A 13,355-nucleotide genomic window follows, 5' to 3' on the forward strand; every position below is an offset into this window, starting at 1 on the left:
AAGGATATTTGGCATGCAGCCAGGAGGCAGCCTGGGATCGAACCACCGACCTTCAAATTAGTGGCTGACCTGCTCTGCCACCTGAGCTACAGCCACCCCCCTACAACAAAAGCTACGGTGGTAAGTCACATGCCTCTACTGATCTCAATCAATCTCCTAGCATAAACCCCCTTAAGGATGTAACCAACGCCAAACTACAACCCATGCTATAAGTTTTGAAACTGATTCTTAGAACTAGGGGGTTTTTGACTCACATTTGCGCAGGAACGCACACAGCTGGAGATCACTACTCCCCCGCACTCATGGAGAAAAACATGCCCAGTGCTCCTCGGACTTGTGATACGGCAGGACCGTCGTAAAGGCATGTGACGTCATCACTTCAGCAAACATTGAGAACAAAGTGGAACTTATCAGCAGAAATGACCACAACACTTATAGCGATACAACTGAAATATAAGAAGACTTTCTGAAGTCTCAACTTTATATTAATAATAATCTGTAACACGTGTGTGTGTGTGTGTGTGTGTGTGTGTGTGTGTGTGTGTGTGTGTGTGTGTGTGTGTAATATATATATATATATAAGTCCAGCTTATTGTTCAGATGAAGACCAATGTACCTGTAGCTATCCACAGCCTCAGTGTCCATGCTTTGAATATTTAGTGGCTGCAGTGGAGGATGTTTGTGCCTGCAGAAGTCTACCACCAGCTCCTTGGTTTTACTAGTGTTGATCTGGAAGTAGTTCTGCTGGCACCAGTCCACAAAGTCATGGGTCAGTTAGCTGTCGTCCCCATCAGTGATGAGGATGATTATTGCAGAGTCATCAGAGAACTTCTGAAGGAAGCACTGCTTGGAGTTGTGGGAGAAGTCTGCAATGTAGATGGTGAAGAGGAACGGAGCCAGAACTGTTCCCTGTGCGGCCCCCGTACTGCAGACGACCCTGTCCGACACACAGCCCTGAGTTCTCACATACTGTGGTTGGTTGGTGAGGTAGTCCAGAATCCATGTAGTGAGGTGATGGTCCACTCCTGAGTTCTCAAGCTTGTCCTTCAGGACCGTGGGAAGAATGGTGTTGAAGGCACTGGAGAAATCAAAGAACATGATTCTCACAGTGCTCCCAGCAGTCCCAGGTGAGAGAGGGAACGATGTAGGAGGTGGGTGACGGCATCATCCGCTCCAATGCCAGGTTGGTAGGCAAACTGAAGTGGGTCCAGTGATGAGCTCACCAGGCAACGAAGCTGAGCTAGGACCAGCCACTCCAGGGTCTTCATTAGGTGTGATGTCAGAGCCAACTGCCTATAGTTGTTGAGGTCCTTGGGACATGGAGTCTTTGGCACTGGTACCACACAAGAGATTTTCCAGAGCTGTGGAACTCTCCCTAGCCTCAGGCTCAGGTTGAAGATGTACTCCATCACCCCCGTCTTTTCCCCCTCAGCTTGCTGGGGATGTTGGGTCTGTCTGCTTTATTGGTACTTATTCAGATCGGATTGCCACGACTCAACTCAGATCAACTCGTTTTCCATTACAATGCAGTACTACGTAGCCTGCGTGGTTGTCGTTAAAGCAACGTGTCCGAGTGTCCCGCGACGTAATTAATATTAGACATAAATGCTACAAAAAAGGTGGATATCAATGCAAGAATTTACCTGCTGCTTAGTTTGTGGGTTTGCGTCAGACTTCTGGGACCACTGCGTTGTTTTTATGTAGCCATTTCCTTCATTGCCGGCTTGATCGTCAGCAAGATTCTCTTTCTGTTGCTGCTGTGCCACAATTCCATTTAATTCATGTTTATTTATATATCACCAAATCACAACAACAGTCACTTCAAGTTGCCCAACAAAACCCAACAATCAAGTAAATAGCACAAACTAACCAAAGGCCGTTTAGGGAAATTTTAGAATGACCTCAGAATAATGAATTACAGTAGTTCAGCCTTGAAGTAATAAATGCATGAACAACTTTTTCAGCTTCACTCAGAGAAAAATATATTACTAATTTTCACAGATATTCCGCACAGGAAAGAAAACAACCTTATATATATTTGCTTAATGAATGATATGTCATAGTCAATTCCTCTCATAGTGTCAGTAGCCCGCACCAAACAGAAACAGGCACAAATCAGGACCCATTGTGGGCCCACATTGGGTCCTGATTAAAGTCCCGACTCACTCGCCAACAAGATGTGGCAGGTTTAATTATGTTGTTTAATTTTTTATGAGCCCTCAAGATAATTTCCTTGTATGTTTGCCCATGAATGGTCACCATTTTCATATTTAGTTTCACCTTCAATTTCCTCTAATTCATGCCATCTTTTGAGATTTATGGATCTATCTCTGTTATATTTGAGTAATAAAACTGTTTTTGTATTGTTTTCACAGAAGAGCCGGAGGGAGCATCCCAAGGTAAAGTCAAAAATTTTAATGTTTATTTATAATCTTGAGGTAGGTATTCACCAAGGTGAACAAAACAGATGAGGTACAGGCAGAAAGTACTAAGTCCAGGAGTGAGTCAGATAAGTCATGAAGGAATGTCTACAGTTCAAAGACGATCTCACCACTGAAGGATAAGTATATTTAGTAAAAAATAATTCAGCACATTTCGTATTAATGAGGGTGAGGTTAGACAATTATAAAGGAGGGAAGAAGCGAAACTGACAGGAGTGGAAAGGGAGCATGAACAATAAAGGAAACAAGAAATGATAACAGGAAGACTAAACTTAAAAGGCTTCAAATTTGACTTTCTGTCGCAGCTTCTCACATTGACTGACTTCACTCTGACTGTATTTAGACCTTACAAAACTGCTTCTGATGAGGACCTGCATACTTCATGTGTAAAGTCACTGAAATGCCCTTTTATAGATAAATGAAAAATCAGAAAGTGTAGATTTAAATTTTCTTATTAAAAAAGAAGTTTGGTTTGCACAAAATGAAGTTTTTAAGTTGCTAAAAGTAATTATAAAAATAAGTAAGTACTCCAGTTAATGTTTCTTTCATTAGGTACACCTTTACTCACCTACTCTAATTCACTGTAGCAGCTCTGCTTTAGAAGTTAATTTTAGTTTATAAAAGCTTATAATGTTCAGAAATTCTGTTTGACACACTAGTTTCACAATATGGGATCAACAAGAAAAGATTTTTAGAATATCAACAAATTAAATGCATAGTAAAAAAGAAATTTAAACCCGATAAAGTTGAATTACAAACACCACTAAGTGTGGTACAATTTCTTACTCTTAAATCCCCCTAATTATTATGTAAAATATACAGAACACTTTCTAAAATAGATGAATCAAAATCCCTTCCTATTGCTAAATGGGAAGCAGATTTATCATTCAGCTTAGACCAAAACATCTGGTCTTCAAAACCTTTGCAGACTGGGATTTCCAATCATTTCAATTAATACAATACAAAATACTACATAGAGTGCACTATACAGGTTTCAGATGGGCTTGCATGCTGATTTTATCTGTTGTCAATCTCTGTTTTGCAATTTTAACTTATTTTATGTATTTTATGACTTTTGTTCCTTTTATTAATTTTGTTCTTTGTAAGGTGACCTTGGGTTTCTGAAAGGCGCCCTCAAATAAAATGCATTATTATTATTATTATTTACGTCTTCCAACAATTGCTCACACTGTCAAGGCAAGACACCAGACAATTACATCCATGCTCTTTGGTTCTGTCCACCAGTGCAGAAGTTTTGGAGTGAGATATGTGAAGACTTATCAAAGTGTCTGAAATGCAGTGTTGGGGAGAAACGGAATACATGTACTGCTGTTATGTATTTAAAATGCAAAATATGAGTAACTGTATTCTGTTACAGTTACCGTTTAAAAAGGTGGTATTCAGAATACGTTACTTTGTTGAAATAAATGGATTACACAGCAGTCTTTTCCTGTTTCATATGTTAGGCTATGCCCTCTCTATAAACAAAACACGTGAGGCTCTAATGCCTGTGTCTCAGTCTCGCGGCCCATGTCAGCTCTACTTGCGGCAAAGTTGACCCAGACAACAAAGTAAAGCTATTTTTCAGCTACGAGCCGACACGAACCCGACGTATCAGCCAGAGGTCCCTTTACTACGGTTCGGAGCTGCGGACCTGTTTTATATACGCGCTGAATAGTTTTCTATACGAGATCGCTGCAAAAAGTGCAGCCTTACCTAATGTGCACCTACTGTTACTCATTTATATTAAGATTTAAAAATTGTAGTTGGTATTTGTATGGTGAGTAACCATCACTAATAGTAATAAATCACAGCAGTAGTACATTCATGTAGTTGTAATAAGCATGATAATATATTAAGTAATCCAAAGTATTCAGAATACGTTACACTCATTGAGTAACGTAATGGAATACGTTACAAAATACATTTTGGGGGCATGTAATCTGTAATCTGTAGTGGAATACATTTAAAAGTAACCTTCCCAGCACTGCTGAAATGTAACATTCCAACCACCCCTTTAGTGTGCTTGTTGGACATAGGTTACTGGCCTGGTAGCCTGGCTGGATCCGGGGTGGACGTGGGGGCTTGAGGTTCTGGGGTGCTCCACCTCCGTGCTGGGACTTTGGCTGGGCCTTGGGGGTTTCGGTCCTCATTGGTGTGTCGCCAAGGTTGAGCGCAGGTGGGTGCTGGGCGGCTTAGCCCTGAGCAGGGGGCCTCTGGTGCATTGGCCAAACTGGGGGGCTCTTCAACTGGCAGGGAGGTTGTTTCATCCTTGCAGAAGTTCACTCTCCAGGTGGGGGTGAGATATAGGAGAGTTGGATAATAAACTTAACCTGGGTGTCTATTGTGTTGTCTGGGAGATGATTGAATTATGGGGTGGGTACAGTTTCCTCTGCGGTGGAGTCATGTGGGCTGCTCCGGGTCCTGTGGGGCTTGGCGGTGCTGCTGCCGTGGGCCCCAGTCTGGATGGACCTGGGCCCCCTTGCCTTGGTGGGTTCCAGAGGGCAAGGTTTGCCTACTGGGGTCAGCAGGGGGGGTTACCCGAAGGAGGGACTGCTTGCCCCTCCGTTCCTTTCCTCCCTATCCCTGACCACCTCCCTCTTCCTGCTCCACCACACGCACCCACACATGGCTTGGGGTGAAGGTGTGTCACCATGGTGCAGGGGAGGCATTTGAGTATTTGTGTATGTGTGCATGAGGGTGGGAATGCACGTTTGTGTCTGTGTGCCTGTTTGTCTGTGTCTATATGTCAGGTGGGGTCTTAGACTAGAATAGAATAGAATAATCCTTTAATTGTCCCACAAGGGGAAATTTGGTTGTAACAGCAGCCAAAAAGACACATATACAAACAAACAGTACACAGGACACATAATACAATTTTTCTTACATATTTACATTAAGGACAATGGTTACTATATACAGAGAGTACTGTACAGTTATTAAATTAAATAAAAATAACTACCGGTAAGAGGCAAACCAGGTTGTAGTGCGAATCGGTTGATTAACTTATTGTAGTTACAGCACTGATGTAAACATCTATGTTTGTTGGGAGCAGTTCTGATTGTACAGTCTGACAGCTGCAGGGAGGAAGGACCTGCAGAAACGCTCCTTCATGCATCGAGGATGCAGCAGTCTGTCACTGAAGCAGCTCTGCAGCAACATCTACATGCATGGGGTGGGAGGCTCTGTCCATCAGAGATGTTATTTTGGCCACAGTCCTTCTGTCTCCCACCACATGCACTGGGTCCAGGGTGCATCCCAGAACAGAGCTGGCCTTCCTGATGAGTTTATCCAACCTCTTCCTCTCAGCTGCCGATAAACTGCTGACTACACCTATCTGGGAACATTTCAGGCCCTCCAAAGTATGGAGGTCTATCTCCCCTCACCACACTCCCTGCCGGTGGCTGGGTGTGTTGGTGGTTCTTGGTGTCCAGGGTTAGGCACTCAGGTATGTACCGGCTCACTCCCAGTGGCTACTTGGTGGGGCTGGGCACCTGTGGCTCGGTCGGGCCTCCTCTCGGGGGGTGGGGGGCCCTCAGGCCTCCGGCCTCCAGGCCTGCAGCTTGGTTCACTCTGGCACAGCTGGCTGCTGGCATAGCCCGCGGGCATGCCACTGAAGCCCCCTTGGCTTCTGCTCCGTGGCTGCTGGGTGACCCCTTGTCTGGGGATCTCCTCCGCTCTTCCCATGAGGGTGGCAAGGATGCCCCTCCGGTGGTCCTCCTTGGGCTCTCGCACTCCGAGGCCTCTGGATGTCTGGGGCCTGGATCTCCTCCATGCCTGCTTTATCCCCTGGGGGACAGGGCTATGGCTCCCTACACCCTCTAGCAGATTGTTACATGGAGAGACCTTTTGAATACAGGCTCACTGATCCACACAGGTGCCCACACTAGTGTTCATTGTTCATAGACACAAACTACACCTTTCCTGGCTGCTACCTCAAAGCGCATTGTCAGTCCTGCATGCTGCACAACAACATTCAGTATTTAGTATTTACTGTTATTTACACTTAGCTGGATTAATGCGATGGTGTTGTGGTTTTTTTTGGTTTGTTTTTTTGTTTTGTTTTTTATTCAAAGCCAGCAATGAGGCGGTATTACCCGACTCTGACCTTTGAATTGGCCTAACAAACAGCAGCATTCATCCAACCCTTTTGTAAGAGGGTTTAAGAATAAGTGGTCTCCAAGCCCGTAAGAATAGATGCAAATGTGTTTGAACAGGTATAATGAAAGAGTATCAGACCATTTGAGGAAATGAACTTTTTTTTTTTTTTTTTTTTTTGTGTGTTATGTTTATTATGCTTCTTTTTTTTTGCTTGTTTTCTCTTTTTTCTCTCAACAGGTGATCCAGGAGATTTTTTTCTTTTTAAGTGCCCTTTCTCACTGTCCCTCTTCCCCTCTGTTTTTCTTTTTTCTCCCTTTCCTGTCCCCCAGCTATGTCTGTCCTGTCTGCAACAACTGAAAATAAAAATAAAATAAAATAAATAATAAAAAAGAAGTTGATTTTAGTTTATAAAAGTTTATAATGTTCAGAAATGTGTAAAATCACTATATATGTGGTTTGAAACTATGAAACGTGATTTTTGGTCATCCTCAAAGTAATTCTGGCAAACTGTCAGACAACTCAGGAGGGGGAAGTGGTGCTGTACTCAAACTGTATACAGTGGTAGTGGGGCCCTGCTGACCTCAACTGAGATTATAGTTAGGCAGTGGACGGTCGTTGTGTCCTTGGGCAAGACACCCGTTGCCTACTGGTGGTGGTCAGAGGGCCCGGTGGCGCCAGTGTCCGGCAGCCTCGCCTCTGTCAGTGCGCCCCAGGGTGGCTGTGGCTACAATGTAGCTTGCCATCACCAGTGTGTGAATGGGTGGATGACTGGATATGTAAAGCGCTTTGGGGTCCTTAGGGACTAGTAAAGTGCTATATAAATACAGGTCATTTACCATGATTTTGTCAAACACACTGTCACGCATTCTGTAGAGCAAGCACAGTCGGGGAATGAGGACGACTTGCCCATCAATGAGGTCACTAATGTAATTAAACAACTGCTTGGTGGGATGGATGAAAGTCCTTGTTAAAGCCTCTGAATGTTGTGGGTCTATCCTCATTGTCCAACTTTGCAACATTACGTGGAAGTCTGGGGCAGTGCCTTCCAGATGGGCAGACTGGAGGAGGACTGGAGGCTATCCTCTAGTTATATGGCCACACTTGAGTCTCACTTTTGCCTCACCAGAAAGGTCTATGCAAGGGTACTGGAGAGGAGAGTTCTTCCATTAATCTAACTTCTGATTAGGGCTTGGTATCATCACTGATTTCTATAACCGATTCACAAGATCGATCAATTCGATGTCTGATTCAATTCAATTCAGTTTTGCCTCAGACAGTCAGAAATATTATAATTTTGATAATTTATCAGTGCATATCCATATTTTTATATCTATGTATAAAAAGAAAGCTGACACTCGTTAGACTTTATCCGAGGTGTGAGCATCACAGCAGATGCCTTTGTGTCAAAGTAGCTGAGGATAAAACACAGAAAAACGCTGCTGAAGTGAAGCAGAGTAAAGTTACAGAAGTTTTATTAGGGGCACAGCGTTTTGCAATTTGGCATTACTTGTAAAAGTTTAAATTTATTTGGTATTGAACAGTAAAAAAAAAACGAGTCTCTTGTTGGAGGTCGAAAAAAGAAAAAAAACAGCAGCCGTCAGCGCTGTACACAAAGGTAAACTGGTGAATTAATAATGCACAAAACAGATTTGAGATGGTAAACTGGTCTTGAAGTACACTGAGAGAGATGTGCAGGACGTGTGATTATATTGTGGTGGAAGCAAAACAGCAAAAGTCAGAGGGAATCAAATCAAATATGAAGCATAGTTTTTCTTCTTTTGCTGCTAGTTCAGTGAATTGGTTGGAGAGAGAGACAAATCCTGCAGCTTCAGAATCTGTGAGATGTTTTTACATCTTTCTTTGGGATCCGTTTACCTGCTTTTTCAATAATTTGGTGTATAATTCTTTGGCAGTTTTTGAAATGGTTTTGTGATTTTAAAGGTGAGATTATGGCAAAATACATTTATATTTAAAAATCGATTTAGAATTTAGTTAATTGATATCACATTATTCAAATTAACATTGATTTTAATTGGAAAATTGATTCTTTTAGACCCACACCTACTCCTGATTCAGGAGGACCAATTAAATTTTAGTCCCGGTCACAGAAAACTGAACCAGCCCTTTATCCGCTCATTGTTACACAAGGGTGCATGGGGAGCATTTTAAATAATTGATCTCGTTATTAACCAAAATAACTGTCATAATGGAGCAGTCCCATTATATATTATATATTTTAGCGTTTAGAACAGGGGTGTCAAACTCAAATACACAGTGGGCCAAAATTCAAAACTGGAACAAAGTCGCGGGCTAACTTTAATATTTATTGAAATATATTTATTCCTCCAGATATAAGAATGAATCTTTTCTTATGGACTCAAACACGTTTTGCTGAAAAACTGAATATGGAACAAGCAAAGCTTAATACTAAACAATATATATATTAGCTGTATAATACCAGTAAGCCGGCTCTGATAGTAATTTGGTATGGCTTCGCGGGCCAAATGTAATTAGGCTGCGGGCCAAATTTGGCCCGCGGGCCAGAGTTTGACACCTATGGTTTAGAACAACCAGTGAGATTATGTATAGCTCACTGTTTTTTTTTTGTTTTTTTTTTAATCCTGCTTTCTGCACATTTAATGGTTACATTTACTTTTTCTGAACTGTTTCAGGGTATTCTGGATGGTGGGTTGCTGCTGCTGTGATTTTTGGTCTTCTGTTCCTTTGTGTTGTTATTGTTCTTTTTGTCAGAAGGTACCGCTAATCTGTTTTAAAGGTAGGTACTTAATGTATCAAAATGGTTAAAACACAGAAAAGCAACCAATTCTGTTGATTTTTTTTTCTTTCTACCAAATGAAGAAACTCTTTGGGGAAAAAACCCAACATGAACTAACTACTTTTAATGAGAAAGTAAATGACCTTTGACCAGACCCCTGTTCCAATTAACATTCTAAAAATCTCAGTACTAGCTATGAACATTTTTTGTTGAAACACTCATACTACTGTAGCCAAAAAAAAAACTTTCAGAAAAAAATAACTAAATATATTGCCCTTCACAAATATTCTTAGAGTAATGAATGTCTTGGACCCAGGTTTCTCAGTTTTTGAGAGTTCATCATTCCTTTTGGTTGAAAAAATTATTTATCTTCAGGCTGTATTTTTTTAGTCTCAGTTATGGCATTACTTCCTTGTACTTATGGTTTTTGTAATCTATGCTGACCCACAGCCGTACCTTCTAATTATTCAAGTCGTTCCATTAAAACTAGCACAAGTGTTTTGTTAACTGAATTGTCTGTGAAGGTTCTCAGTCATCCAGGTCGTGGCAATTTAAGGAGCTACGAAAGAAAAGCATCTGGACTTGTTGAAGTTTCTTCATTCACCTCTCATCCAAGAAGCTTCTTCAGTTCTAAGAGCAACTGGTGGAGAGTCTCAGATTTTTGAGTCCTGGGAGTGGCCCTAAGAGGGTCGTGGACCCACTATTGATCCTCTGCCTAATCACACTAGCCAAGATGTGAAAACGGGTGTGGATCACAATCAGCCGAGGTTTCGGGTGAACCCATTGTGACAAGACGAGACTCAGCTGTACATCTCCATCTAAAGGTCAAAGGTCACTCTTTCGAGGATGCCAATGTTCACATTTTGGACAGAGAGGACAGATGGTTTGAAAGAGGAGTGAAAGAAGCATCTATGTCCACTGTGAGCGGCCATCTTTGAACAGAGGCGGGGTTTACGACACCAACTCTCTGCCATCTATAATCCAGTTTTGAGATCCCTCCCAGACGCCTTAACGCCCACTCACATCCTGGGCCATCTGACCTTTCATTGATTTGATGAAAGTTAAAACATGTTCAAGAAACTTAAAGAAGTCCAGATGCTTTTCTTTCCAAGCTCCTTAGATGTTGATATGTGTTATTTGGTATGATTGAATTTTTGTTGTTGTGCTACTGTAAGAAAACATTTTTTCTCCTTCTATTCATGTTATTGCGAACAGTGATGTTTCATTGATTGATTTTTATGTGTTTATTGTTTTTGATCGAAGTTAAGATTAATATAAAGTAAAAGTAAAAATGTTCAGGATATAATTTGGTGTTGATTACTGTACTGAAGATTAATAAGAATGAGTCACACAAGTTATGGCTTAGAAAGTGTGTGTGTGTGTGTGTGGGGGTGTGTGGGGGGGGGGGATCTCTGACTTCACTGCAGCTCAGAGTAGTTTAAGAATGTTCTTTATAGGCTTCAATTAACAAAATTGCATTGTCTTGAAAGTTCTTTAGGGTTAGATCTCTTTTATTAAGCTGTTTAATACGTTTTTGTAATAGGCTGGAGACATGTGAGTGACTTCTGAAGGTTGAATAATTGAAACAGTGCAAATAAAATACATGACTATTTTATAAATGTTTAAATTCTTTCTGAAGGTTGGAGCTTTAGTTTTGTTCCTTTTTTTATGTGAGTGAGCAAATTATTGAATTGATAAATAATGGCAATTTGTGAAACAATTAACAAAATAAGCTGCCAATCTATTTGGCAAATTTAAATAAATTTTCTCAAAATGATTTAATGATAGACATTTACATCACTGAACTAAACATTGAACCTCCTGTAAAAGAATGTTGATGAATGTGAATATTTGATGTTTATGTAAAAGAAATCATGTGCCTTTTAAAATACTTCTGTTTTGCCTTAAAGCAAATTCTGTCAGGTTACACGCTGTAATACAGGCCAATAATGGTCAATGCTGGAATTGTACTGGAAGTTTGTTAACTGGTTATTTCTTTCAACATTATGATGCAATTTCACACAGTGATTAATGATTTCCGCTAACATCTGAATAAAATGTGAAATGAACTCTTTTGTTTTTTGGTATCATGAAACTGTCAAAATATTGGGCACTACCCTGTACTGTGAGAGAAACTTTAATAACAAAACAAATAATACTGTGATAGATTCCAAATGGATTGCGCATCACTTGAGTTTTAAAATTTCCTTTAATGGTTACCTAAAGTAATCATTTAGGTAACATCAAGCATTTTGAATATAGGAAGTTTACTTAAAATTGATCGTTACCAAAACATTTACACTTGCAATCTTACTATTCGTCACTGATTGAAGAAAATAAGAACAACCCCAGGTTTCTCTTCAGCTCTGTAGCCAGGCTGACAAAAAGTCATAGCACTGTTGAACCAACCATCCCTTTAACGTTAACTAGTAATGACTTCATGAACTTCTTGACATATAAATTTTTAATCATTAGAGAAAAAATTACCAATAATCATCCCACAGATGTAATATTATCTACAGCTACTCTTAGTACCATTGATGTTAAGTAGTTAAAAGACTATGAGTCCACTGTCAGAGGCCATAAGAAGATCATTTGTAACCTTCACTAAAGCTGTTTCTGTGCTGAGCTCTGAAACCTGACTGAAACTCTTCAAATAAACCTCTGCAGATGATCTGTTAGCTGTTTGACAACTACTCTTTCAAGGATGTTTGATATGAAAGGAAGGTTGGAGATTGGCCTATAATTAGCTAAGACTGCTGGGTCTAGAGATGCTTTTTGAGTAAAGGTTTAACTACAGCCAGCTTGAAGGCCTGTGGTACATAGCCGATCATTAGAGATAGGTTGATCATATTTAAGATCGAAGAATTAATTAATGGCAGGACTTCTTTGAGCAGTTTTGTAGGAATGGGGTCTAAAAGACACGTTGATGGTTTGGAGGAAGTAATTATTGAAGTTAACTCAGAAAGATCAATTGGAGAAAAAGAGTCTAACTTAACATCAATGGTACTAAGAGTAGCTGTAGATAATATTACATCTGTGGGATGATTACTGGTAATTTTTTCTCTAATGATAAAAATTTTATTTGTGAAGAAGTTCATGAAGTCATTACTAGTTAACGTTAAAGGGATGGTTGGCTCAACAGAGCTCTGACTGTTTGTCAGCCTGGCTACAGAGCTGAAGAGAAACCTGGGGTTGTTCTTATTTTCTTCAATCAGTGATGAATAGTAAGATGTTCTGGCTTTGTGGAGGGCTTTCTTATAAAGCAGCAAACTATTTTTATATGAAAACTATTCTTAAACTGATGATTTTAATGATCACACGCGTGGGAGATGGACACTGATGCAGACAGCCTCAGATCTCAAAATGGTGGAGCATTGATCAAACTCTTATAGCCTCTGGTGCCCCCACCTTATCATAAAAGCCTAAACATTCACATGCTTTCTCTCACACGGCGCCTAAGCTACGACCTTGGCTCCCCGTTTATCTGCTCCTGCTGAGATGGGGCAGAAAACTCCAGTATGTTCTGTTCTCTTCTAATCAGACAAATAAGGCGATGACTTTCTGCGAACAGTATTTCTTATAACTCAGCAGTATAATGCATCATAAAACAATATCATTCATTCACAATAAATCAGCAGTCTAATGTAATGCAAATCAGTTTAACAAATGCAATAGTTATCACCTTCTTCTAATTCAGGAGAATAATGCAAACTAAAACTACATAATAATTCACAATCTTTAATTAGGGGTCTAACATGGCATAAAATAATATTATAATCTCACACTCCCCCTGATGAGCTCTTTAGAATAAAGAGCTCACCTACACCCTGTAATCCAGTGTGGCCGGGTTCATCTCTTCTCACTCCTGAGGCCCTTTGTCCCCCTGTTGGGTGAACCATATGTGAGATGACCTCTGTGTTTGCGCAGTTCAGATGCAAGAAAAACTATTATTCCAACAATAGCAGGTACAGATGACACTCCCCAGTTCTCCCACAGCTTTATTTTGGTGCTACCTTATACCCTTCAGACGTACT

At 40.6% G+C, this 13,355-nt stretch overlaps 1 protein-coding gene across 2 annotated transcripts in view; it reads left to right on the top strand.

Annotated features, from left to right (window-relative positions):
- Positions 1 to 10,252, top strand: part of LOC102288538 (butyrophilin subfamily 2 member A1) — a 17,782-nt gene extending 7,530 nt beyond the window's left edge. For both annotated transcript variants that reach the window (XM_005948470.3, XM_005948471.3), the window contains 2 exons: positions 2,376 to 2,399; positions 9,215 to 10,252. In XM_005948470.3, coding sequence (XP_005948532.1) covers positions 2,376 to 2,399; positions 9,215 to 9,306 — 116 coding nt within the window. In that variant the 3' untranslated portion in view covers positions 9,307 to 10,252. The remainder of the gene's footprint in view (positions 1 to 2,375; positions 2,400 to 9,214) is intronic.
- The last annotated feature ends 3,103 nt before the right edge of the window (positions 10,253 to 13,355 follow it).

This window comes from Haplochromis burtoni, unplaced genomic scaffold (assembly GCF_018398535.1).
Source record: "Haplochromis burtoni strain Fernald_Lab_line unplaced genomic scaffold, NCSU_Asbu1 Contig_595, whole genome shotgun sequence".
Taxonomy (NCBI): Eukaryota; Metazoa; Chordata; class Actinopteri; order Cichliformes; family Cichlidae; genus Haplochromis; species Haplochromis burtoni.